Source organism: Neoarius graeffei, chromosome 14 (genome assembly GCF_027579695.1).
Source record: "Neoarius graeffei isolate fNeoGra1 chromosome 14, fNeoGra1.pri, whole genome shotgun sequence".
In the NCBI taxonomy this organism is placed as follows: Eukaryota; Metazoa; Chordata; class Actinopteri; order Siluriformes; family Ariidae; genus Neoarius; species Neoarius graeffei.
In genome coordinates, this window is record NC_083582.1 from 39207726 (window position 1) to 39234139 (window position 26414).

The 26414-nt window shown below is 41.5% G+C and overlaps 1 protein-coding gene across 1 annotated transcript in view; it reads left to right on the forward strand.

The window, feature by feature from the left end:
* The window catches only part of spag9b (sperm associated antigen 9b), a 146665-nt gene extending 121370 nt beyond the window's left edge, over nucleotides 1–25295 (forward strand). Inside the window, exons 6-29 of the mRNA XM_060939628.1 lie at nucleotides 308–518; nucleotides 783–876; nucleotides 1139–1260; nucleotides 5374–5431; nucleotides 6865–7017; nucleotides 8411–8462; nucleotides 8580–8710; nucleotides 11228–11284; nucleotides 12412–12588; nucleotides 12668–12797; nucleotides 15085–15177; nucleotides 15251–15424; nucleotides 15524–15695; nucleotides 15796–16002; nucleotides 17855–18038; nucleotides 18204–18326; nucleotides 18407–18487; nucleotides 18576–18643; nucleotides 20627–20775; nucleotides 22204–22375; nucleotides 22537–22650; nucleotides 22819–22995; nucleotides 23225–23359; nucleotides 23441–25295. Coding sequence (XP_060795611.1) covers nucleotides 308–518; nucleotides 783–876; nucleotides 1139–1260; nucleotides 5374–5431; nucleotides 6865–7017; nucleotides 8411–8462; nucleotides 8580–8710; nucleotides 11228–11284; nucleotides 12412–12588; nucleotides 12668–12797; nucleotides 15085–15177; nucleotides 15251–15424; nucleotides 15524–15695; nucleotides 15796–16002; nucleotides 17855–18038; nucleotides 18204–18326; nucleotides 18407–18487; nucleotides 18576–18643; nucleotides 20627–20775; nucleotides 22204–22375; nucleotides 22537–22650; nucleotides 22819–22995; nucleotides 23225–23359; nucleotides 23441–23562 — 3156 coding nt within the window. The 3' untranslated portion in view covers nucleotides 23563–25295. The remainder of the gene's footprint in view (nucleotides 1–307; nucleotides 519–782; nucleotides 877–1138; nucleotides 1261–5373; nucleotides 5432–6864; nucleotides 7018–8410; nucleotides 8463–8579; nucleotides 8711–11227; nucleotides 11285–12411; nucleotides 12589–12667; nucleotides 12798–15084; nucleotides 15178–15250; nucleotides 15425–15523; nucleotides 15696–15795; nucleotides 16003–17854; nucleotides 18039–18203; nucleotides 18327–18406; nucleotides 18488–18575; nucleotides 18644–20626; nucleotides 20776–22203; nucleotides 22376–22536; nucleotides 22651–22818; nucleotides 22996–23224; nucleotides 23360–23440) is intronic.
* Nucleotides 25296–26414: the final 1119 nt, after the last annotated feature.

Genomic DNA, 26414 nt, shown 5'->3' on the forward strand with positions numbered 1-26414 from the left:
ACTGTCATTTTGGCTTTGCATTATTTGTGCTTGCGGTGTTTGTGTCTAAAGATTTAACGATAAAACATGAACAGTTTTCCTTCTCCAGTCCCAAGCATGTCTTTGTCGAACGTGACATGGCTGTGTAAAGCATAGTTAACCAGTCAGAGTCGATCAGGATTTAAACCACGTTGCTGTTTTATTGACGGATTCTGCAGGCTGTGTTTCAGTAGATCGAATAGTATTTTATAGATTGATCATAGGTCAGAGTTTGGTATCCAGACTCCGTAAGTACTTGTATGCTGATTATTCGGTCACCTGTTTTTAGGAGGAACTCTCGGACGCTAATCAGGGAGGCTCCCAGTCAGCTACACCGATATCCACAGCACCCTCAGACGCTGCGTCGGCATCTGTAGAAGTGTCCCAAGCCAAGGAGTCTGAGGGACTGAACAGGAACCTGAACTCCAGTAGCAGTAAGCCAGACAGCAGTAAGAACATTAAAGTCCAGGAAGCTGTAGCAACAGAGGTGCTTCCTGAAGGTGAGTCGTATTGTTTTAAATTACAGACGCTCCCGTCGCTCATTACAGCGACACACACACACACACACGCGTGCACTCATGATCTAATCAGCAAAGCAGAATTGCCATCAAATGCTTATCACAAACCTGTGAGTTTTATTGAATAACTGGATTAGTGGTGATGTGTCGCACACGTTTGAGTCTCTTATGCAGAGGTTTTAGGCTATTTGCAACTACACGGTTCACAGCACTAATCCATAAAAGATATTTTGTGCATCTGAATAGATGTCGTTGAGAACACTGAGAAATCGGAGGTGCAGGCGATTATTGAGTCGACCCCTGAACTTGACATGGACCTGAGTGGCTGCAAAGGCTGCAGGTATGGCCTTATTGATTCAGACGCTTTAACACGCAGCGTTTTTATCAGAGCTCTGATGTAATTACTGAAGCACACATGAGGAGCAAGTATTTCTCAACCCAAATCAGTCTCTTCTCTTACTTCAGTAGCGTGACGTCTGAGCAAAATAGTATAGATAGCGCTAAGGGTTTTTAAAAGAGACTGCTTTATTTGTTGCCGTTTTATTTTCCGTTCCTCACCACGCGTGTGTGTGTGTGTGTGTCCCCTCTGTCTTCTTCCTCAGCACTCCAGCTAAGGGGAGTGAGACCATGGCTCTTGACCGCAACACTGATTCCCTGTTTGAGGAGCTCTCGTCAGCAGGCACGGATCTCATCGGAGACGTTGACGAGGGTGCTGATCTGCTGGGTAACTATTCATGGCAACGTACATGTCAGATGGTGCACTGCAAGAGAAACAGGCATGGAATATGTAGCATTAATATAAATACTTAGGTGATTCTAGAAAATCGCACATGCTGATCATCAAGAAATAGTAGGCATATCAGGTGAAAATTCAGTCCAAGTTGCTTGAAACTGCTCTCATTGGATTCAGAATTTAATGCAGAACAACATATACTTTTTACAGAATTGAAATGTGTTTATCCGTTCTTGAGATATTACAAATCAAAGATTGGAAGAAAAAAAAAAGGCTTAATTTTTAGAAAACTGCTGTAATATTCTGTCTGAGGATCACATGGTCCAAAATGGGCCTCATTAACCAATGAGATCAAATGGTTTTCTCAACTTTTATTTTTAAAGATATTTACATGGAAATTGGCAAATGGTTGTATACTGAATACAAAGTTTTTGAAAAATTAGTAAAAACCAGTTATGCAAATTAGTATCGATTATGCTAATTAGGTAAACATGTTAAACCGGTAAACTCAGTTCAAAAAGTAATACAAGATTATTTCTCATACCCTCTTTGTGCTCTGTAGGCCTTTTGTATTTCTCAAAAGTAGGGCCTACTAGTGTTTCTATGAAAGAATATAAATTATTTCAATTAATATTCACAGCTTTCAAGGCGAACCTCGAAAAACTGAGAGCCACATCCAGTAAACAATTCCAGTTAAGTGAATTGAACTTGATAGTCATGTTTCTGACTTCCGGTTTTTTAAAATCTCATTCCGACCACTAAGATCTCAATATTTTTCATCAAAACAACTCCAGTTATATTCTAAAATAGCTATTTATTTACATTAATCAGTTTGATTTAAAAAAAAAAAAAAGTAGGTAAAGCTACGAAAACTCACTTCAAAGTCTCCCGTGAATCAGAACATCAAAACTAGCTGATGGAAAATTTTGTTGAAGACTTCATCAGAAACCATGAGAGTGAGAGAACATCCCTATAAAAGTTATCTGATTGATCTTCATGAGTGATCCAGTCAGAAACCGATCAGACGAGAGCGCGAGCCTGACCGCTTTTTCGTGACTCAAAAAGCACCGGCAGTTTCCCGGTGTCAGTGAGTGGACTCTGTTGTACCAACTTCAACCTGCCGTTACTCCCAAAGTACTGAACAGATCTTAACGAGATAAATTTCTTTGGAAAGCAGAAATAAGCTTTTTAGTGATAGAAAATATTCAAGAGTTAAGCAATGACAGATTTGGAAACTTTGATGAGCGTCTGCATGTACAATTTTCACAGCACAGCTGGCGAGCATCTGATATGCCTAGAAATAGTCTGAATTTTTCAACCAATCACCATGAGCAACTCGGCAAAATGGCAGCCAATTGCTTTGTCCCTGTAGGTGAGGAAGAATTACACATTATGAAAGAAAATGTTGTTCATAGGGGCGGCACGGTGGTGTAGTGGTTAGTGCTGTCGCCTCACAGCAAGAAGGTCCGGGTTCGAGCCCCCTGGCCGGCGAGGGCCTTTCTGTGCGGAGTTTGCATGTTCTCCCCGTGTCCGCGTGGGTTTCCTCTGGGTGCTCCGGTTTCCCCCACAGTCCAAAGACATGCAGGTTAGGTTAACTGGTGACTCTAAATTGACCGTAGGTGTGAATGTGAGTGTGAATGGTTGTCTGTGTCTATGTGTCAGCCCTGTGATGACCTGGCGACTTGTCCAGGGTGTACCCCGCCTTTCGCCCGTAGTCAGCTGGGATAGGCTCCAGCTTGCCTGCGACCCTGTAGGACAGGATAAAGCGGCTAGAGATAATGAGATGAGATGTTGTTCCTAAAAGCACTAAAGATGCTACAAAGTTTGGTCTAAAACTATTCAAAGGTAAGGTGGGATTGTGAATTATTTTATCCATTTCAAACCAAAGTATTTTATGCGAGTCGGCGTAGATAAGTGACAAGTCTGTGCCGCACCGTTATTACATTTGTATGCCGCTTTTGAAGTTTGAAAAATTATTATTTTATTTTTTTAAATGATCACCTGTGTATTTATACTGAAATAATTATCCACCCTAGTCTCAGTGAATATTGGTGAATAATAACCTCAACTTTGTCTCGGTTATTTTTCACCGATATTCACTTCGCATTCAGCGAATAATTGTTAATTTTTTTTTTCGCGGTCCAAATCCTGCGCTCTGATTGGCTGGCGAGTGGGTTTGTATCCTACAGTACGGACCCCGGTTACGGACCTCTGGCGACTCGCTCGTTCACAACTAACAACATAGTAGCATTTTTTTTTGTCAACATTTATCTTTTTTATAAGATTTATTTATAAGATTATCAAAAATCTTATACATTTTTGCCAGCATTTCTCAGGAGAACAGCATTAATTTTACAGCATGGATCGCGATAACGACAGTGTTCACAGCGAAAGCGAGTTTTACTACCCTGAGGAAGAAGAGAGAAAAGAAAACATTTCAGGAGAAAGCTAAAACCTGTAATTTGCTAAAGCCGAGCAAAAACATGGCTGAATCCTGAATGACTCCTATTTTGTATAAATAGGGGACTACATAGGCGGCAAAATGTAGGTTTTTTCCTGCCATGGAAGTGCACTTGTATACCGAGGAGGAAGTCATTTGCATTACAGCCGTGACTGAGGATTCAAAATGGCGGCTCGGCTCGGTTTTCCCTTTCGGGCGCTCTCGTTTTCTGTTAGAATTTGGTAAAGAAAAAATATATATATTATTTCTCAGGAGAATAGCATTAATTTTACAGCATGGATCGCGATAACGACAGTGTTCACAGCGAAAGCGAGTTTTACTACCCTGAGGAAGAAGAAATAAAAGAAAACATTTCAGGAGAAAGCTAAAAACCTGTAACTTGCTAACAGTTTGATCTCATTAGTTAATGAGGCCCATTTTGGACCATGTTATCCTAATACATAATATTACGTTAGGTAAAAACTTTAAACCAGTACAATCTCTTCTTCAGAGTATCCTGAATGACTCAATTTTGTATAAATAGGGGACTACATAGGTGGCAAAATGTAGTTTTTTTCCTGCCATGGAAGTGCACTTGTATACCGAGGAGGAAGCCATTTGCATTACAGCTGTGAATGAGGATTCAAAATGGCGGCTCGGCTCGGTTTTCCCTTTCAGGCGCTCTCGTTTTCTGTTAGAATTTGGTAAAGAAAAAAATAAATATATTATTTACCAGCTTAAGGTCGGTCCATATGGTGAAATACCGTGACATTGGCCTTGAATACTGACCTCAGCCCAGAGGACCTCGGTCAGTACTTTCAAGACCTCGGTCACGGTATTTCACGATACGGACCTCCCAGCTGGTAAATAACATACCCTTTCACCAATTTATCTTTAGTTGCTGTTTTTCTTGAACTAAGTGAAGGCTTGGACCAAGTTACTGGTCTGTGAGGATTCTGTTTCCAGAGGACCAGCACTTATTGGCTGTTGAAATGTCCTTCAGTACCCCAGTCCTTTCTCTATTCCGAGCTAATGATGATCATGATCCATTGTATTTTTGGTCTTTATTTTCCTCTTTATTTATTGCCACCTTCTATTCAAAGATGAATACTTTGCTTTGTCTGTAATTTCCCACCTTTTCTTACCCGACTTTACAGAATTACTGCTGTTTTTCTGTTGATGTTGCTTTACATGTCAAATTTAATCTTAATTAAAAATGTGTTTCTAATGTGCTGTTTGTGTCTTGTATTCATGCTGAAAGTGTTAGTTTACCGCTGACCCTTAACTTTTAATTGTTTCTCCTAATACCAGCATTTGTTAATGCCCCTTTTACATCCTCATCCTGTGTGCTAGTGTAGGGTGCTAGCATTTGCTGATCTTTATTTTAAAGATCTAATTTGGACTTCAGTCGCTAAATGTCTGCATTGGTGAACAGAAGGTTCTGAGTTTAAATCCACTGCCTGCCATAGCATAAATATAGATAAATAAATATTGTTAATGTATGCGATCCAATGCAACACAGTAATCCCATTTCTTAATATATTCTGAAATATGCGTATCGGCCATGGAGCTTTCAGCTTCTCGACAAACTTGAGACCACTTCTAATGGGGACCGTTTCAGCAAGTTTTTATCTAAATGAATGAAATGTGTTGCTTTTGTGCAGGTATGGGTCGTGAAGTGGAACACCTTATCCAGGAGAACGCCCAGCTCCTAGAGACAAAGTAAGATACTGTGAGCTTCATTAGAGCTCTTCCTCCTCCATACTGATTGTCACACGGACTTATCATGGTCTGTGTTGTGATACTTACACTACGTTCAGACTGCAACCTGAAACGACCCATATCCGATTTGTTGTGAAATCCGATTTTTTTGTTAGGCCGTTCACATTACCAATTATATGAGACTTGTATGCGATCTCCAATATGAACGGAAAACGACCCAAAAGTGTCCCGCATGCGCAAATTGACACGTAATAAGCACATCTACGTAATACGTAAACAAAAAAAAAAGGGCACTCTTCATGTTTAATGATTTCTTTTTTGTTTGTTTGTTTAATTATCTGGTTAGTGTTAAAGTGTGAGGTCTCGTGTGTGTTTTTGTTTCTGAACTGAAATGAAAACGTGTAGCCTGGTAACGAGGGTTGACTCCTAAATGTCTCTCTAATTTCTATATAAGTGCACTACATGTTACTAGGAAGTAATGGATTTTTAAACTCTATATAGTGCACTCGAGCTTCAGTAGACAGTCATTTGGGATACGGCCGCTGTATTACCAAACTCTTAATTCAGGCTTAATAATTTGCACATATTTATTTCGTCATATTAATAAACTTTTTCTACATTTTTATAAATATTTATTTAGGTTGTTTATAGCCAGCTGAATTCTGCAACTTCTCTCAGCGCTGGCTCAAGGTGCAGAAACACCAGTGCAGTTTGCTATGGAGATGAGGCGAGACCTGGCGATGTGTTTTTTGTGGCGGCGGCGGAACTCACACAATAATCTGATTAATGTGGGCAGCAGAGTAATGAGACTGAAGGTGTCAAATTACTGGAAATTTCCAGAACAATCTTATAATCTTGTAATACAGGATGGTTTAAGTTATAAATCAGTTATAGAAACTGTTTTATTTAATCAGGCTAACAGATCAACATCCAGGTCCCTACCAAATCCACCATTAGCTTGATCAATTCTATAAAAGTCTATTTAAATTCTGAAAACTGTACAAATGTTGTTGTTTTCCACCAAAGAGGCGGGATTAGCCAACGCAGAATAGTGACGTTTGTCTCTTGTTGATGACGTGTAGGTCGCATGAATGCGATCTGTCCGGTCAGACTGCAGTCGCATGTGAAAATATCGGATATGAATCGGAATTAGGACCACATATCCAAGCGGCCTGGGTCGCATGTGAAAAAATCGGATCTGTGTCGTTCAGATTGTCAATAACAAATCGGATACAGGTCGCATATGGGCCAAAAAATCGGATATGGGTCGTTTCAGGGTGCAGTCTGAACGTAGTCTTAGTGTTGCAGCAGATGTCTGATGTTTCTGCTGTTCTGTACTGCCATCTACTGTGTATTCATGGAATAACAGTTTAAGATAAAAGGAGAAGCTCACTGGCAAAAATCTTGACTTTGTGTGTGTGCGCCCACTACAGAAACGCTCTTAATATAGTGAAGAATGACCTAATTGGTCGTGTGGATCAGCTGACCTGTGACAATGAGGTTCTACAGGCTGAGATGGAAGTCCTTAGGCAGGCAAAAGGCAAACTGGAGGAGAAGAACAAGGAGCTGGAGGAGGAGATTAAAAGGTGAGGCTGAAAATGCGGCTTGAGTGAAATTGTTCACATGCTGTACTGTATTTTTGCTTTTACGTTGTAAGACTATGTATCTTGTCCGGTTGTATTTACCTTTCTTCATCGGTAGCTATGTGAGGTTTGTGTTGTCTCTGTATCAGCTAGGATAATATTTTGTTTTGTTTCTGTAAAACACTGGTTCTCAAAGTGCTGTGTTCCACTGCTGGAACTTACAATGCACCGCTATCACCACTGAACTCTTATTAGGCTGTTTGACTGTTTGCTTGAATTGACTGACTGTGTTTCATCAAACCTCAGTAACTCAAAAACAAGTTGGCCTATAAATAAGGTGTAATGACCTAATGTGTTCTGTCAGTGGAAAGTTCAAAACTATAAAGCACTTACACACCCCAAAAATAGCCAAAATATTATTGTGTACCTCAGGGGCGGATCTAGAAAAATATTTATGGGGTGGCAAGAGGGGGGCAGGAATTTTTGAGGGGTGGCAACGTATTCCAGACGTGTGTGTGTGTGTGTGTGTGTGTGTGTGTATACTGAATTTAATCACAGTTATCACAGTTTGATGACAAATAGTATGTACACACTACAAAAGGGCGTGGGCTGCCATTTACAAACTCGTACAGACAAACTTAATCTCATGCTTTTATTGTTCATGAAGAACACACATTCTCAGATGAGGTCTATACCGTTTCTGGACAGTTTTATACTGTATATGCAAAAGAACAGACACTAAAAAACAACAACAATAACAACACTGCTTCAAGTTCAGTATGATTTAAACCATTTACACCAGTGTCACATTTTTTTTTTTCCTCACGCTTTGTAAAGGCTCACCAGTGAGCATAACATCAACTTGTCATGCCTACAACAGCTGAATGCGGCGATTTTTCCATGTTGCTCAGCAAAACGCTTCACAAATTTATCAAGATCTAATGCTTTTGTGCGCTTTGATTCAATGCTGAGTACAGCCAAACTTGATAGTCTCTTTTGTGTCTGCTAGCAGTGTTCATTCATTATAATTTCATTTCTTGATAGATAGTTAATCAGCTTTTACCTCTTTCCTCCCGTGTCTCCTTTCCTCGCGACTCCTGGCTCCCTCGCTTCGCGCCTCTCAATTTTCCAAAACAACCAATCTCTGGCGTTATCTCGTGCTGCATTTGCCGCAGTCGGACATTGGAAATTCGCGCACGTAAATGTGAAATTGGCCGTAATCTTTCTTTGAATTCGTCGCTGCTAACTGGGGTGGCAGCAGGGGTGGCAAGGCTTTCTTTTAGGGTGGCATTTGCCACCCTATGCCACCCCGGTAGAGCCGCCCATGGTGTACCTTTTAAACAGGGAGCTTAACAAGTATGTGTACACAGGATGCTAAGGCTGTTCATTGTAACAGGGTTCGGGCAGAGTTAGAGGTGGCCAAACAGAAGACAAAAGAGGAAGATGATGTGAGTATTTCGCTCTCCATGACTATACACTGGGTCATTTGGGTTAGAAGTTAATAATCAAATTTTGTTGATTTTTAACAACGAGGAAACACCTTTTTTTTGGATTTCTTGCTGCAGAGTGACGTTCCCACAGCCCAGCGCAAGCGCTTCACACGGGTGGAGATGGCTCGAGTCCTGATGGAGAGGAACCAGTATAAGGAGAGACTGATGGAGCTGCAAGAGGCTGTCAGGTGGACCGAGATGATCCGGTGAGCAGTGAGTTTGTGCTGACACAGAGCGGTTCATTTTTTCATACTTGGAGATTAGTCATCCCGAGCAGATGCACTGATTTGCCATGAAAGCCAAAACAGTGGCAGTGTTTTTGGGAGAGAGAAAGCTAATCATGGGGAGTGCCTAATACACTGTGCTGCCACAAGTTTGTTAAAATACACTATATGGCCACAAGTTTGTGAACACGTGACCAGAACACCCGTCTGTGCTTGTTGAACATCCCATTATAGATTTAGTCCCCGTTTTGTATTATACTAACCGGATTCTCCACTTTTCAAAAATAAAAGGTGGTGGGGGGGGTTTGGGGGCCGCGGGGTCCAGGGGCGAAGCTGACGGACTTTAGGGTTTTTTTGACCGTAAAACCGGCCAATAAATGGATAGGAAATGCTCAATCATTGTTAAAATAATTTTACAAAAAATTAACACATTCTTACTGTACATATCTTTTATTGTCAATTTGAGACTCATTTGACATTTCACTTGAGACTGATGTGCCTGTTGCGCATCCCTGAAATAATTATATTTTTTTTTCTGTGTGAGAAAAATAAATGAACTCCCATGCATAAACAAAATACCCAATTACAATAAATGCATACATTTGTTACAATACACGTAATTAATGTTAATTGGATGAAACCGCTCCAATCCATGCACGAGCTGGTGCGCGTGCCCGAGACTGGCACTACAAAGCCACCCCGGCCTCCGTAGTTCGGGTCCTTTGACCCAGGAACCCGGAAGTCCTGCAGTAAACAACCACAGTGAAGCAACGTGAAAATGCAGCTCTCACCTACAGTATGCAATCACAGATACGTAAAATAAAAGACCTGAACTTAACTAGTGTGTGTGTGCGCTGTTATATGATTACTGTAACTGTGTACAGTCAGAAAAGACAATAGATAAGCGTAACCGTTGCACAATAACACCACAAGCAACCTGCGTGTGCACCATAAAGTTATTTAGCTGCTGGCTAGCTGCAGCTTGTAGCATCCAACATTACTATGTGTCAGTATAGTGTAATGTGGTGCGGTGTAGTGTAACGCAAGGATAGACCTCAATCTGCACAGCTCTGTGTCACAATCTGTATGCAGCCGGCCAGATGTTTTTCTAGTGCAATCGCGTGGCCCCTTCAGGTAGCCCTGTATGCATTCGTTTAATGGTCTTCTGCATGTTAAATAGTTCTCATTCTCATTATCTGTAGCCGCTTTATCCTTCTACAGGGTCGCAGGCAAGCTGGAGACCATCCCAGCTGAATACAGGTGAAAGGCGGGGTACACCCTGGACAAGTCACCAGGTCATCACAGAGCTGACACATAGACACAGACAACCATTCACACTCACATTCACACCTACGGTCAATTTAGAGTCACCAGTTAACCTAACCTGCATGTCTTTGGACTGTGGGGGAAACCGGAGCACCCGGAGGAAACCCACGCAGACACGGGGAGAACATGCAAACTCCACACAGAAAGGCCCTCGCCGGCCACGGGGCTCGAACCCGGACCTTCTTGCTGTGAGGCGACAGCGCTAACCACTACACCACCATGCCGCCCATGTTAAATAGTTACAAAATTATAATAAAGCGAATACTTTACGATTTATTTGGTGTATACTGATGAAGTCGTTTATTTATTTATTTATTTATTTATTTGGCCAAGGGAAGGGTGGTGGGCCAGAATTATGATGTGGCGGTGCGCCACTTTAAAAGCGCCCGTGGAGAACACTGTAATAAGCTCCACGCTTCTGGGACGGATTTCCACTAGGTTTTGGAGTGTGGCTGTGAGGATTTGTGCTCCTTCAGCCACAAGAGCATTAGTGAGGTCAGGCTGTGATGTTCGGAGAGGAGGCCTGGCATGTCGTCGGTGTTCCTATTCATCTCAACGGTGTTCGGTGGGGTTGAGTTCTGTGCAGGACACTTAACAACTTCCACACCAGCCTTGGCTAACTATGTCTTTATAAACCTAACTTTGTGCACAAGGGCATCATCATGTGCTGGAACAGCTTTGGGCCTTTTAGTTCCAGTGAATGGAAATCTTCAAGTTACAGCATACAAAGGCATCCTATACAATTGTGTGTTTCTAACTTTGTTGGAATAGTTATGGGGGAAAAAAAGTGTGTGAGAGAGAGAGAGAAGGTCTGTTGTCCTCATAAAAAGAAAGTTTTCAAGTCCTGATCTCTGTTTGGTTTAGCTAAAATGATGAATTGCACCTTTTAAGGGGACTAAATTCTTTATTGTGCACTTCCTGTTGTCGTCGTCGTCTTTTCCTCTGAGTGCGACGTTATTTTAATGAGTGCCACACTTGTGCCTTTTCTAGTATTAGCACTACCTACTTAAAAAGCAAGTTTTTAGTATTTCAACGTTGAGCTATATGTATTTCTGTGGAGTTTGAAAGGCTATGTTTAAAAGATTATGGAAGATTAGTTGGTTATAGTGGATTATGCTTGAGGTTTTGTCTGTGATTATTTTATTTTTGATTTTGTTTTTCTTCCTTACACAGGGCCTCGAGAGAGAACCCAGCCCTGACTGAGAAGAAAAAATCCAGTATCTGGCAGTTGTAAGCTTTTCCCTCTGGATTGAATGTTCTTATTGCCCTACGTGTTTTGGCGTTCATTCATTATCTCCCCCTCTCCTTTTCATGTGTTTTTGTTTTTGATTTATTTATTTTTTCATCCAGGATGTAGGTAAAATTTTTGAAATGCTAGTAAATCTACTCTTGCAGTTGGTCTGGCTCTTAAAACCAATACATGCTCTTGGATTTGGGAATGGTTTTCCTTGAAACTTTTACAGCAATTTTTTTACAGCCAAGCTAACGCATAAAAGTTAATTAGAACAAAATTCGAAGTCTACTGCAGTGCAGTGCCCACACTTTCATTGCACAAGACTGTTGTTTACTTCTTTAGTCTTTGATGTCGAAACCGTGTGTACACTTGGCCATTCCCAGGTCTTGGGATTTATGTGAATATTTATTTATTTTTTTTCTGGCTGTGGTGTGATTTGGATTTGGATAAATACTTGGTTTCACATACTCAAAATTCCTTTATTCTCCTGTGTGTCCCTTTCATGTACTCCTCATCCTACCTCCTGTTGTCCTGTGTGTTTTGTAGAAGGTGGGTGGGTGGGTGGGGAGAGAGCTTGTGTTAACTGCAGGCTTGAGTGGATGTGTTTTATAGATCAGAACATGATGTGCATGAATGAGTCCTTAATGGACTTGGATTAAAAATAAAAATCCTAAAGTACAGCTATCAATCTACCGCACAGCTTAAAAGAGATTTTTCAGATACTTTTGACGTAAAAAGTAATTGATTTGGCTGAACAAGTGGCAATCAGATCATCAGTACAAAGTGTTTGTACGAGTTTCTACACAAATCAGCTAATCATAGTACGAGTGTCCAGCTTATTCTGTTGGGTCTCTGATATTTATATTAATTTGATAAGATTGCATGTGCAGCATTTGTAATGGTTTGACATCTCCGTCTCGGGCCGATCGTGAGTTGTTGCTAAGCAGGGTGGGGGCATGCCCTGTGTTTGGGAAGTGACCCACTGACCCCCTAACTGTTCACCTACGACCTCTAACATTGCTGCTGCTACTGCTTGTGTCTGCATATCAGTCCTTGTGTGTTGTCTCTTTCTCTCTCGATCCCCCCCCTCCCTTTCTATTTCTCTTTCTCCTCTCGTCCCCAGTTTTAGCAGGCTCTTCAGCTCATCCTCCAGTGGTGCAGCCAAAAAGCCAGAGGCTCCTGTTAATGTTAAGTACAACGCCCCCACCTCACACATTGTGCCCTCTGTTAAGAAGAGGAGCAGCACCCTTGCTCAGCTGCCCAGCGACAAATCAAAGGCTTTTGACTTCCTCAATGATGAGTAAGTGATCTTTCTTTGAATCACCTCTAAGACAAGATGTCCGGGATTAGATGTAAGGTGTGTGTGTGTGTGTGTGTAGTCCAGAGGTGGAAAATATCATGTCCCGGAGAGAGCAGAAAAGAGCACAGTACCAGCAGGTGAAGGCTCATGTCCAGAAAGAAGATGGTAGGATACAAGCCTATGGCTGGAGCTTGCCTCAAAAATATAAGGTATGTTCCTGATGCCTGGAATGTTGATGCTATTAAAAAATTGACACGATATTACATTTTTGGGAAAGCGAAAATTCCCCCCTCATAAACGGACAACAAATGCATAACTTTTAATTAGTGCTGTCAAAAATGTCGCGTTATTATCCCGTTAACTTGACTCAATTTTAACGGCGATAATTTTTTTTATCGCGAGATTAACGCTCTGTGACATGATGTAGGTTTTTCATAAGCTTTTGAAACTGCCAGGAATTTGGAACAGAGACTTTGCTTAGAAAAACGATAGCAGCTAGACTGTAATGCCACGCCCCGCACAGCCAGAGTCCTCTGCCCTCCCCCTAAAGAACCAGCGCGGGCAGGGCGCGCTAGCCCCGCGCCTCGGGACGAAGAGCCACGGTGCTCGGCTTAGGTTTCGTTTTCCCATCGGCAGCTCCAGCCCGGCTTTGCAGTGGCTGTGACAAGACGTGTTATGCTCTGCAATTAAAAAAAAAAACATTGGTACAAAGCAAGCCCATTCACTTTTTTATGCTGATAAGAGAATTACAATGGTTTTTCATGTGACAAAAATGTGCGATGCGATTAAATTGCGATTAATCGCGAGTTAACTATGACAGTCGCGACATTAATCGCGATTAAATATTTTAATCGCTTGACAGCACTACTTTTAATGGATAGTGTGTGTATGTATATAATAATGCATGGTGCATTTAAGAAACTATAAAATGATGTGTTTATCAATGCTACTTGATTCATGAAATAGTTTCTCTTTCCAAGATACCCGATTTTAGGGATCGACCGATATGTTTTTTTCAGGGCCGATACCAATACCGATTATTATGGAATTGGGATGCCGATAACCGATATGTGCAACCGATAAATGTAAACGTTATAATTCACATGAAATTAAACATAGCACACACTGACACAGACCTTCATATCCATGAAATGTATGTTTAATTGTAAAATTGAACATGAAATTTTGTGCAGGAAGATGCCAGCAGCATTTGTACAATAAAGTCAAACATTAGTTAGAATAAAATGAGAAATAAAATAATAATAAAATAAATATTCACCAATAAAAAAATAAAATCACTCCCTACTATATTACAGCTCACCATTTTCAGTGGAAAATAAATGAAAATACACTCTGGATTCTTTTACACTAAGAACTAAGTAAGACTTACCAACTTCAAGTAGTTTTTAAATAACAAACCAAGTGTAGGGAGCTGCCTGCAGCATTTTTTAAAAAGTAAACTCAAACATACAGTAAAGTAGGCTATCACTCCCTATTAGGAGCGGCTGCTCCTTTAAGAGTATATCGCTTTCCGAATCAGAAGCGCTAGCGAGGAGAATCACTTGCGCAAGAATTATAAATACTAGTCACACCTGGCTTGTTTAAATGTTCAAACAGCGCTTTATAAAGTTGCCTTGACCACCTCTCTGAATGGCTGTCATTCTACTGTTCGAGTAGAACTACTGACACATTCACAACGTTTCCAGACGGGGATTTAAAAATGACTGCAGCCTACGTTATGCTGTTTCAGCGAGACTAGTTGGTTGTAGGCTAATTCAAGTGCTTCCTTCCGTAAGCTAAGTTTGCCTGGCTACACAGATGCAAATGGACAATTTTAACGAGTAGTAGATGAAGAATGTAAACATATAATGATGTTGTGCTTTTGCAACTTGTGTGTTTGTGACTTATTGCGGCAAAAGCAGCGTGTCCTTACCTTGATACGGGCGCCTTGAAACAGTTCAGAGTGTTTAGCTGCGCGTCTTGATTGGCTATATCTCTTGTGCCAAACAAATCAGATGTTGTGGTGGGCGGGACCGTGTTCTTGAACTCAGAGAGGCGAGTGCAGGAAAGGACGTGCAGTGACAGTCGCGTTAGGAACGAAATGGCTGCAAAAAGGCATGTTATCGGCATATCGGTGGAAATTATGGCCGATACCGATAACCCTAAAAATGCAGAATATCGGCCCGATATATCGGCCAGGCCGATTATCGGTCGACCCCTACCCGATTTAAACAGGACCTACTCGGCCAAATAATTTCACGGATATTTAGTCAAGCTAGTATCTTTGCATCTCCTTCAAATACATCATCACAGCAGCAAAACTCCAGCACTACACCCCAAATTCCAGCTCGTTCCCAGGTTTACTACTGGCCAGTCGCTTCAGAGATCGGCAGCACGTTCGGATATTCCCGCTTGAGAGAACTGCATCGCCAAAATTTGTTGATAATTTAAAGCATCGGACATTTTTCTCGATTGAGTTTCTCTCTTTCACAAAAGGTTTCAAATGGTGCGCAGGGAGACAGTAAGGTGAAGAATTTACCAGTGCCTGTTTATCTCAGACCTTTGGATGAGAGAGATGCTTCCATGAAGGTAAGATGATGCATTTGAGAAATGAATTCAGAAACACTACCCAAGATGATCAGTTGACCGTGTGTGTGTGTAGCTGTGGTGTGCTGCTGGTGTGAATCTGTCCGGAGGAAAGACACGTGATGGAGGATCTATTGTAGGAGCGAGTGTGTTTTATAGAGACGTCTCAGGGCTGGAGCACAGCAGCCTGAGCCCCCGACAGGCGAGAGGCTCTCAGAGCAGTTTAGACAAACTGGAGCAGGAGCTCAAGGTAGAAGTCAAAACACTTTTGGTAGGAACGGTAATAACGACGTTTCGTAGACGGTCCAGGTTTTGTGTTATAGTGTTTTGTGTGTGTGTGTGTTATCAGGAGCAGGAGAAAGAGCTGAGGCAGCAGGATGAGCTCTCCAGTCTGGTGTGGATCTGCACCAGCACTCACACCACCTCCAAGGTCATAGTAATTGATGCCAACCAGCCTGGAAAAATCCTGGAGAGCTTCTTTGTCTGTAATTCACACTTGCTCTGCATCACCAGTGTGCCAGGTGTGACGAGAAAGCACTTTTGCTGAAAGTCAGAAGAAAGATTGTACATGGAGTGCTTTCAGCTGGGTTTTTACTGTAATAGTGGATGATTGTGCTGCAGGTGCCCGGGAGACAGATTACCCTGCTGGTGAGGAAGTGCCTGCAAACAGGGATACAGGTGGGGCTAAGGGGGCATCACAGACCGGCACCACAGCCAGCAACAGCGCCACTGGCTCTGAGCGCGTTCTGGATGGCATCACTGTGGTTGGCTGCTCTGTTGAGGGAGCTGTCGCCGTTCCCCAAACTGCAGGCACAGACTCCCTTGATGGTACGAGATCAGAACTTCAGTGAAGTTCACCGATTTGTAAACACTTTGGATGGTCAATTAATCCCGTTATTTTATGTAGCTAATTGCAGCGGTCAACATTTTTAAGTTATTCCACGAAATCAAGTCGTACGTCAGCTGATAGCCGACGAGGCACGTAGCGCTTCATTGGCTATAAGCCATGTATAACAAGATTGGGTGGAATAATTGTTTTCTTATATCCACGTTCACTGGATTTAGAGAAAGGGAGTATTTTTATTTTTTGCAAACACATGTTTACATTTCCACTTGGAATGTAAATAAGCCGGCGAAATGACAGTAGCAATTTGTGAAAAAATGCTCTAATAATAATCCTGGGGGGGAAATGTTCTTACCATGGGGTAGCACGGTGGTGTAGTGGTTAGCCCTGTCGCCTCACAGCAATAAGGTCCTGGGTTTGAGGCCGGCGAGGGCGTTTCTGTATGGAGTTTGCATGTTCTCCCCGTGTCTGTGTGGGTTTCCTCCGGGTGCTCCGGTTTTCCCCCAAAGACATGCAGGTTAGGTTAATTGGCGACTCTAAATTGACCGTAGGTGTGAATGAGTGTGTGAATGGTTGTTTGTCTCCTATATGTCAGCCCTGCGATGACCTGGCGACTTGTCCAGGGTGTACCCCGCCTCTCGCTGGGATAAGCTCCAGCTTGCCTGCGACCCTGTAGAACAGGATAAGCGGCTACGAATGGATGGATGTTCTTATCAAATACTTTTTATTCCATGTTTTGTTGCTGTGCCTTTTTTTTTGTGGGGGGACATTTTCAAGTAGTTTATTTTTTTCGTCCTCAGTTGGTCCAGCAACACGCTCCGCCATTTTGTTTTTCTCTACTCATGGTATATGAGCTGATATCTTAGCCAATCAGAGCACGTGATTGCTCATATCCAGTGAATGTGGATAGAATCATTTTGAATGTTTTGCATGGACAAAAGGCCACTGTCTTTTAGCTGCAAACATTCTTGATGTCATCTGCGCCACTATGTAACAGTAATCTTTATTTCATAAACAAGTAGCTTCTTTCTTCGTATCAAATGAGCAACTACACTACCGTTCAAAAGTTTGGGGTCACCCAGCCAATTTTGTGTTTTCCATGAAAAGTCACACTTGTATTTCCCACCATAAGTTGTAAAATGAATAGAAAAAATAGTCAAGACATTTTTCTGGCCATTTTGAGCATTTAATCGACCCCACAAATGTGATGCTCCAGAAACTCAATCTGCTCAAAGGAAGGTCAGTTTTATAGCTTCTCTAAAGAGCTCAACTGTTTTCAGCTGTGCTAACATGATTGTACAAGGGTTTTCTAATCATCCATTAGCCTTCTGAGGCAGTGAGCAAACACATTGTACCATTAGAACACTGGAGTGAGAGTTGCTGGAAATGGGCCTCTATACACCTATGGAGATATTGCACCAAAAACCAGACATTTGCAGCTAGAATAGTCATTTACCACATTAGCAATGTATAGAGTGGATTTCTGATTAGTTTAAAGTGATCTTCATTGAAAAGAACAGTGCTTTTCTTTCAAAAATAAGGACATTTCAAAGTGACCCCAAACTTTTGAACGGTAGTGTAGCTTAGAAAGAACTCCATATGATTCAAAGAATCAGGCTTGGGAAATGTGTTAATTGTGCCAACATAAACAGCATTAAGATGTATTTTACTTTCACAGCCCAATGAAATTCATAATGTTTTTTCAGTATAGCAACATGAGATAATGCCAGGGCACTTGAGTATAAGACAGTGGAGTCACACCAGCTGCTGTATTTAATTTTCCTGGCGTTGGACAGTGTCTCTCACTGAGCGCTCCCTCTCTCAAACCCTACTCAGATGCTGTGGTAGAGCAGCGCAGTCAGGTTGGTGTGGCTGCAGCTGAAGAGGCCATGGAGGCCACGGAGAACAGCAACACCACACCTGCAGAGGAAGGTCAACCTGGGATCTACACAGAACATGTGTTTACTGATCCTCTGGGAGTCCAGAACAAGAGAGATGCACTGTCTTCTTACACACAGAGGTGCTTATATTGCTCGCAGTGTTTGACATCTTGCTATGTAGTGCCTACACACACTGTCCAGTGTGTGCTGGAAATGAAAAACTGTCCGAATGCTTAGCTATAAAGCTTCCGTAGAGTCACCATATTAAATTGGGGCTTGTGTTTTCCTGCTGAAAAATGCTTTAGGGAATGCGATCTTGTAAAGGACGGAGTGAGTTTAATACCTGACGAGCAAGACCTGGTGAGGGAGGAGGCTAAGAAAATGAGTAGTGTCCTGCCCACTATGTGGCTCGGGGCGCAGAATGGCTGGTGAGTTTCTCCTAGAGCTGTCGGTCATCATCTCAACAAATCGTGAGCTGCGCCTAATGTCTTGCACGCCTCTGTTACAGTATCTATGTCCACTCGTCTGTCGCACAATGGAAGAAATGTCTGCACTCGATAAAACTGAAGGATTCTATTTTGGGGATCGTGTAAGTAGATCAGATTGCAATAGGTCATGAATTTATTGTGGAGTGGAACTAAATTGATTCATGTTCTCATCTCTCCGTCACTATGTAGACATGTGAAAGGAAGGGTTTTGGTAGCCTTGGCTGACGGCACGCTGGCAATATTCCACAGAGGAGTAGGTAAGGTTCTTCCTGACGAGCAGTTCTGATATTCTAACACTTCCCTGATTTACAGTGAACGCTGAAACCACAGGCAGGCGGGATCAAGTTCAGTCTCCGTTTTATTTTCACACAACCAGATTACACACACACGCTTTTCAGCAGTTTTCCGTTGATGTGCTGTGTGCCGCTGCACGGGCGTGACATCAGTCAGGGGGGAGAAGAAACCCGCTCTGCTGCTCTCCCCTTTTATCTCGGTTTTACTGCACACAGACAGCACGTTAATTTGACACAGGTGCCTATACTTTGCCACTCACCTTCCCCAGCTTCTCGCTCCATTCACAAACCAGCGCTTGACCACGCCCCCGCTGCCACATATATGTTATGATGTATATTAAAATGTTTCATGCAACTAAAATACATTGTGACCAATTATTCACACAGTTAAGTGTGAACATTTAACGGGAGCAAGTTTTTAATTCATCCCTGATATTTAATGATCACATGGTTTTGTGGTGATTCCCAACATCACAACATTCCTTGGAATATTGCTCGACCCCTCACTCAATTTTGATCCCCACGTTAAATCCCTCACCAAGACTGCTTTCTTCCACCTCCGGAACATCGCCCGCCTTCGCCTCTTTCGTGTTCAAACGTTGGTCCACTCCTTCATTATGTCCCGCCTAGATTACTGTAACTCCCTTCTCATTGCCTTCCCAACTAAATCCCTTCAAAGATTACAATACAGTCAGAACTCTGTAGCGAGACTCTTCACCCATACCAAACCATCTGCTCATATCACCCCCATTCTTTCTCAGCTTCACTGGCTACCTGTTCTGTCCAGAATTGAATATAAAATCTTTTTTTCCGCGGTCTGGTTTCCATCAAATCGTGCGCTCTGATTGGCTCGCAAGCGGTCCGGAATCCTACGATCCAGACCCTGGTTACAGACCTTTAGCGACTCGCTCGTTCACAACAACAACAAACATGGTAGCAGTTTTTTGTCAACATTTATTTTCACATTTCTCAGTATAATAGCATTAATTTTACAGCATGGATAGCGATAACGACAGTGTTCACAGCGAAAGCTGATGAAGACGAAATAAAAAAAACATTTCAGGAGAAAGCCGAAAACCTGTAACTGTTGCTAACGCCGAGCAAATCCAGCAGTTTATTGAGGAGCAAAGGGCAGAAAAGACGACCTCCGACCTCTGTGTCTTTGGGAAGTTCTGTCGAAACCTAAATGAAGGTGGAAGACATACCTGGCGAAGAACTAAACATGTTGCTGTGCACTTTTTCATGTCTTATTTTTGGAAAATTCTGAGCTGTCGTAGCTTATCAAACAGGTTTTTGACGAGCTTGTAGCAGGTTTGTTCTTATATGGTTTCCCTTTCAGGCGCTCTCATTTTCTGTTAGAATTTGGTAAAGAAAAAAAAATATTATTCACCAGCTTAAGGTCGGTCCGTATTGTGAAATATCATGACCTCGGCCTTGAAAATACTGACCTCGGCCCAGAGGCCTCAGTCAGTATTTTCAAGACCTTGGTCACGGTATTTCGTGATACGGACCAACCTTAAGCTGGTGAATATATATACACACACACACACACACTCTACTCACCTTCAAAGCTCTCCATAACCTTGCTCTTTCTTACATCTGTGATCTCCTGACCCCTCATGCTCCATCTCTCAGATCCTCTAGCTATAATCTCCTTGCTGTTCCTCACACTAGACACACTACCCTGGGTGGCAGGTCCTTCAGTGCCATGGCCCCGAAGCTCTGGATTTCCCTTCTTCAATCCCTCCATGACTTCTCTTCGCTTCTTCAAATCTCATCTCAAAACCTTTGTTTCATGAACATTTCTCCACCAGTGCATAAACTCACCACTCTTTAGCAACTTTTTTTTGTGTGTGTTTTTTCTCTGACCTATGTAAAGCGACCTTGAGTTTGAGAAAGGCGCTATATGAATGTAACTTATTATTTTTTTTATTATTCCCTGTGTAGACGGGCAGTGGGATCTGACCAACTACCACCTGTTGGACCTGGGCCGACCGCATCACTCGATCCGCTGCATGACGGTGGTGCATGATAAAGTGTGGTGCGGGTACAGAAACAAGATCTACGTTATCCAGCCCAAGGCTATGAAAATAGAGGCGAGACAAACTTGTCATCATATAGATGTAGAACTGGTTGTCAGACTGGACGTGTTTTTTATTTATCAAGCCTTTTGTCTTAACCCTTTATATTAATACTTTGTCAGCATTTGGTGTAGTTAGATGTGAAACACAAGTGATTTGAGGCAATAATTTAATCAAGGTAAGCGGATTATGGGATATTACTCCGTCTGCATGAGTCTGTTGATATTCAGATTTCATTTAGTAGAGCTGTTGATGTAACTTCAGTTTGCTGTGCTACTGAACTACTTTGTCAAGAAGATTGTAGTCAATGCTGCATCATTTCACCATAGAGAATACATTTAAAACAAAATATATATATATATATATATATATATATATATATATATATATATATATATATATATGAGTGATTCCATGCTTATGGGTACTGAAATGGGGACATGAACTTATTTTTAAAAATTCACCTAAAACCATTTCTTTTTTTACCATCAGGTCACAAAACATGTAATCTTTAATGAATGATATGTTAAAAGATAACTTTAATTTTCTGAGATGTAATAAAAACATTTGTATGCCAAAGTCAGAACGTAACAGAAGTGTTGTGGACATATAGATTCTCAATTTTAACAATGTAGAATTACTTTTTGAAACAGGACGGTGATGTTTTAGCAAATATAATTAATAAACATGTGTAGTAGAATAAACATACACATTCTTTCAATAAGATTAACATGGTATATAGCTAGATTGTAATTAATTTGTAACAGACACGAGATGGACAATCGTAACAGAAGTAATGTAACAGACATCATTTTGGAACTCATAGGCTTGACTTTGGCATATAAATATGTTTTTATTACATCTCAGAAAATTAAAGTTATCTTTTAACATATCATTCATTAAAGATTACATGTTTTGTGACCTGATGGTAAAAAAAGAAATGGTTTTAGGTGAATTTTTAAAAATAAGTTCATGTCTCCATTTCAGTACATAAGCATGGAATCACTCATATATATATATATATATATATATATATATATATATATATATATATATATATATATAGTTATGGATTTCTTGTTTGATGGTTCAACACGTAAGACTTGAGTCTGTTACTTGCTACTAATCAGTTGGCTCTTGACATAGTTTTTTGGGAGTTTTTATGGAACTGGACATCATGCTGTCTTTTCCTGAGTAGATTCCGTTTGAGTCCAAAGATGAAAATTACACACGCAAATCTGGTTATGTTCATGCAGTACCATATAGAAAACCGAAAGGTATACGTGCACTGAATCACCTAATATTAGGATACAGTCCAGGTGGCTTTACTAATTCTGCTTACACAACCCCATTAAAAATTATTATTAGTGCTTTTTATATATATTCATTGCTGTAAGATTTATGCGGGTTTCTCATACTCTGAATGTTCTTACCCATGTTTAGAAGTCCTTTGATGCCCACCCACGCAAGGAGAGCCAAGTGCGGCAACTAGCCTGGGACGGAGACGGCATTTGGGTGTCTATCCGTTTAGACTCCACGCTTCGACTCTTCCACGCACACACCTACCAACATCTGCAGGACGTCGACATAGAGCCTTACGTCAGCAAGATGCTCGGTCAGCCCATTAACTCCTAAATTACGCAGATATTTCCTCTCAAAAAGATAATTTCCTTGCTATCGTTAATACGTTTCATTTGTTTCGATGTATCCTATCTTTTGACGAATATCAAGCGACCCTTTTGTCGCTGACGATTCAGTCTGTTATATTCATCTCAGGCACTGGCAAACTGGGCTTTTCCTTTGTGAGGATCACAGCATTGATGGTCTCGTGTAACCGCCTGTGGGTTGGAACAGGGAACGGCGTCATCATCTCTATTCCTCTCGCAGAGAGTACGCGATTTAAAGTCTCAAGTGTCCTTTACACACTGTTACAGGCTCATTAGCTGACTACTATAGTTAAAATGCAGCTGCTCTTTTTGGCATGCTGAATTTAATACAGAACACAAACATACCTCACATCTTTTATCTCTTTTTTTTCTCCCTCTCTTCTCAACAAAGCAAAGACAGTCACTCAGAGAACATCCAACCGGCCAGGCAGCATGATCCGTGTCTATGGTGATGAAAACAGTGATAAAGTGACAGCGGGCACCTTTGTCCCTTTCTGCTCCATGGCCCATGCACAGCTTTGTTTCCATGGCCACCGAGATGCAGTCAAGTTCTTCACTGCTGTTCCAGGTATGACCCATGAGTCTCTCCAGTCATGCTCTTTGTTTCTTCTTATAGCTTTTTACTTTACTTGATGGTCTTCCATACTTGGTCTGATTTTCTTGCTGATCAGTATTATTGGAACTGATGTACATGGATTTCCTTCTGTTGTTTGTTCATATATTGAGGCTTTTTTTTTTTTCTCCTCCTTTTGGGGCGCCTTCTGTTTGCCATGTGTATTTTGTTGCCCCTAACACAGGCCACGTTATCCCATCTGCTGGAGCAGGAGGCGAGGCAGGCACTGACAAGCCAACAGCAGACTCGCCCACGCCAGAGTTCTCCAAGTCTGTCCTAGTTATGAGTGGTGGAGAAGGTTACATTGACTTCAGAATGGGTTAGTGTCTTACTCCGATATTGTGACAAAGGTTATGGCAGATATACATTATTTCCTACCATATCTGTTTCTTTATTTCAGGTGATGATGAAGGAGGTGAAGGGGAGGATCTGGTTGAACCCACTCTGAAGCTGCAGCCCTTCCTGGCAAAAGCCGAACGCAGTCACCTTATAGTGTGGCAGGTCATGATCAACGAAGACTGATCTTGAATGCTTTTACACTCGGGCAGACATTGCTAGTCAAGCGCGAACGTTTTCAAAAGGAGTTTGAGTTCCCTTCAGTGTCTGTTCTTATTTCTCTCCTTTTTGATTTTACGTCTTCAGTCGCAGGGTCACTGTTATTGCGTCCAGCTATCAGGAAGCTGCATTCAAATCTTTGCACATTCACGTTTGTGGCAATACGAATCTTAATCCTACATGCACCTAAATAGGTGGATCCATTCATCCATCCATATACATCACATCTAAAGCTGTGACCGCAGCACTGATGTGATCGGTCTGGACAATCGAATGGGGGAGGTTTTGCATTTTAAATGTTTGTTTCCAGCCAGTTTTGCTTTCTTTTATGTTTTTTTTTTCTTCCCAATTCACAAATATTCCTGTCTGTCACGTTTAAGTCAAGATCCATCAACACGGTGCACAAGTAGAAAATCGTTAAATTGAAATACTGTGCTCTGTCTAAATAGCTGTTGTACGTGGCTGGAGGGGGAAATATTTGCACAGCCGAAAGTACCTTCTGAAGAAATAGCTGCTCCTAGGTTAAGTCAAGGCTTGCAAAAAGCTTGCAAGCCCTAGTGCCTGCTCTTGTCTTTAGGCTGCTGTGCTGCATTCTAAACCACCCCAGCATTCTCCAATTTCTTCCTTCGCATATAGTTTTGAGAGACACCACAAGATCAAGCAGCATAGCATTTTCATCTGTTGTACTTTCTCATGTATGCCGTTCTGTGATTACAGAAAGGGTTGGTGAATGGCAGAGTATCTATTTATATATTAATGTTAAATTTACCAAAGGAATTCAGAACATTTGTAGTAATTTTTGTATGACACTATACGATCAGATTATGCCCTTCTGAAAACAGGAACGTATTTAACTCCTTGCATCAAGTCATAGTCCAAAGGAAACCTGTTATGCAATATTGCTAGGATTATGAACTGGTCATGGGCACAGTGGGGATTTTTTCTTTTCACTGCTTGGTTTCCTTAAAAGAACACTTCTCGTGTAGATTTAGAGACTAAATGCCTATTTTTATTACACTTTTGTACCTTTTTGTCTTTTAGACTCTAACCACAAGCCTCCTGTAATGCAGTAAAAGAGTTGGCTAACATTTTGCTGATGTTATGCTGCTGTTGTGTTAGTGTTTGGACGTACGGGAGGGGCTTTGTTTGCAGTCGTTCCTCTTCTCCACGAGAAGAGAAACGACTTTACGTTGCAACTTTAGCCATCTCAGTATTTATTTCTATGAATGAACCTTTGCAGATAAGAATGTAACTTTGTATATTGAATATAAATATATATGAAATATATGTACATGAAACATAGTTGGTCTGGATTTGTTGTTTTGATAGAATAAAATTAGCATTGGTTACTTTATTGGTGGTTTGATATGCCAATGACAGACTCGGAATGATTAACCCGAGAAATGTACTGAACTATGCACTATTTTACCCGGAGTGTGAGTTTGTTCTCTGCAGGGGTGTGTGTGTGTGTCTTTGAGGGTATGTAGAATTGTGTGTATGTTGTACTGTAATTCCCCAGGCCACTTTTTCCAGATTAGTGTGTTTTAAAGAAGGGAGTGGCTGCTACTGTCCCACCCAAAGCCCACTGTAAGGTTGCGGTGAAAGCGTGTGTTTCTCACACATGTATAGTGTCGTGTTCCCATCAAAAGCGTCTTAGCCTTACACTTTTTAACATCTATTAAACTGACATTTTGGGGAAAGGTGTGTCCTTGTGGTTTTTCTCCCTCCCTGATTTTACCCATCCTAAGCAGGTTTGCTATAACCTTTAAAAAAAAAAAAACACCTGAACTATCAGTGTGTTCCTATTTTTGTCAATGTCTTCTGTGAACTTAATTTAGGAATCACGTGGGGGGAAAGAATCCTTCAAATCATTCATTCATTATCTATACCACTTATCCACTGCAGGTTGCAAGTGAGCTGAAGCCAATCCCAGCTGACATTGGGTGAGAGGCAGGATACACCCTGGACAGGTCAGGGAGATGGAGAGAGAGACATTTACACTCACATTCACACCTATGGGCAATTTAGAGTAGCCATTTGACATAATCCACATATCTTTGGATTGTAGGAGGAAACTCGCACAACCATGAGAAGAACATGCAAACGGAACAGCTAGCCGACCAGCAGATTCGAACCCAGAACCTGCTTGCTGTGAGGTGACGGTGCAAACCACTGCACCTCCGTGCTGCCCTCATTCAAATCAAATTAAGATTTTTTTCAGTAACTATAATATATATATTCTAATCATTTTTGCATCCTTTGAATTTAATTTAGCCAGGCTTTCATATAATCAAGGCAACGCCTTCCTTTTACCACAAGGGGGCAGTATTGTATCGCAGCCTTACCCTGCCTTTGAAATGACTTTCAGAGGAGAGAGGCTTCAGCAAAGGGAACATGCTGTACATTTCCTGCTCTCCTAGGGCAATGAAGCTCCATATCAGCACTAATGCATTCAGCAATCAGGTGCTTTTTTTTTGTATAAATAGAAAATGCATTTTCCCTCTTGAAGTATATTATTGACTTTGAAAAATATGGAAATCATCAACATGTCATCTTTGCAGCTTTCCAGAGTCTCTACAAACTATTTCACCTCCTCTCCCCCTGCCAGAAATCAGCTTATTGGTCAAAATTGGGAGCTTTACTGGCTTGGCAAGAAAGCAAACAAACATCTGGGAGGATAATCAGGTGAAATACAAGGAATGTTCATTGTAAATGCAAAACCAGTAGTCGGTCAGTACAAAACTACCCTCCTTCTGCTTCATCCTCCACCTCCGTCTGCCCCCTCACTTTCCCCTTCTCCTGAACAGACTCTGTGGTTA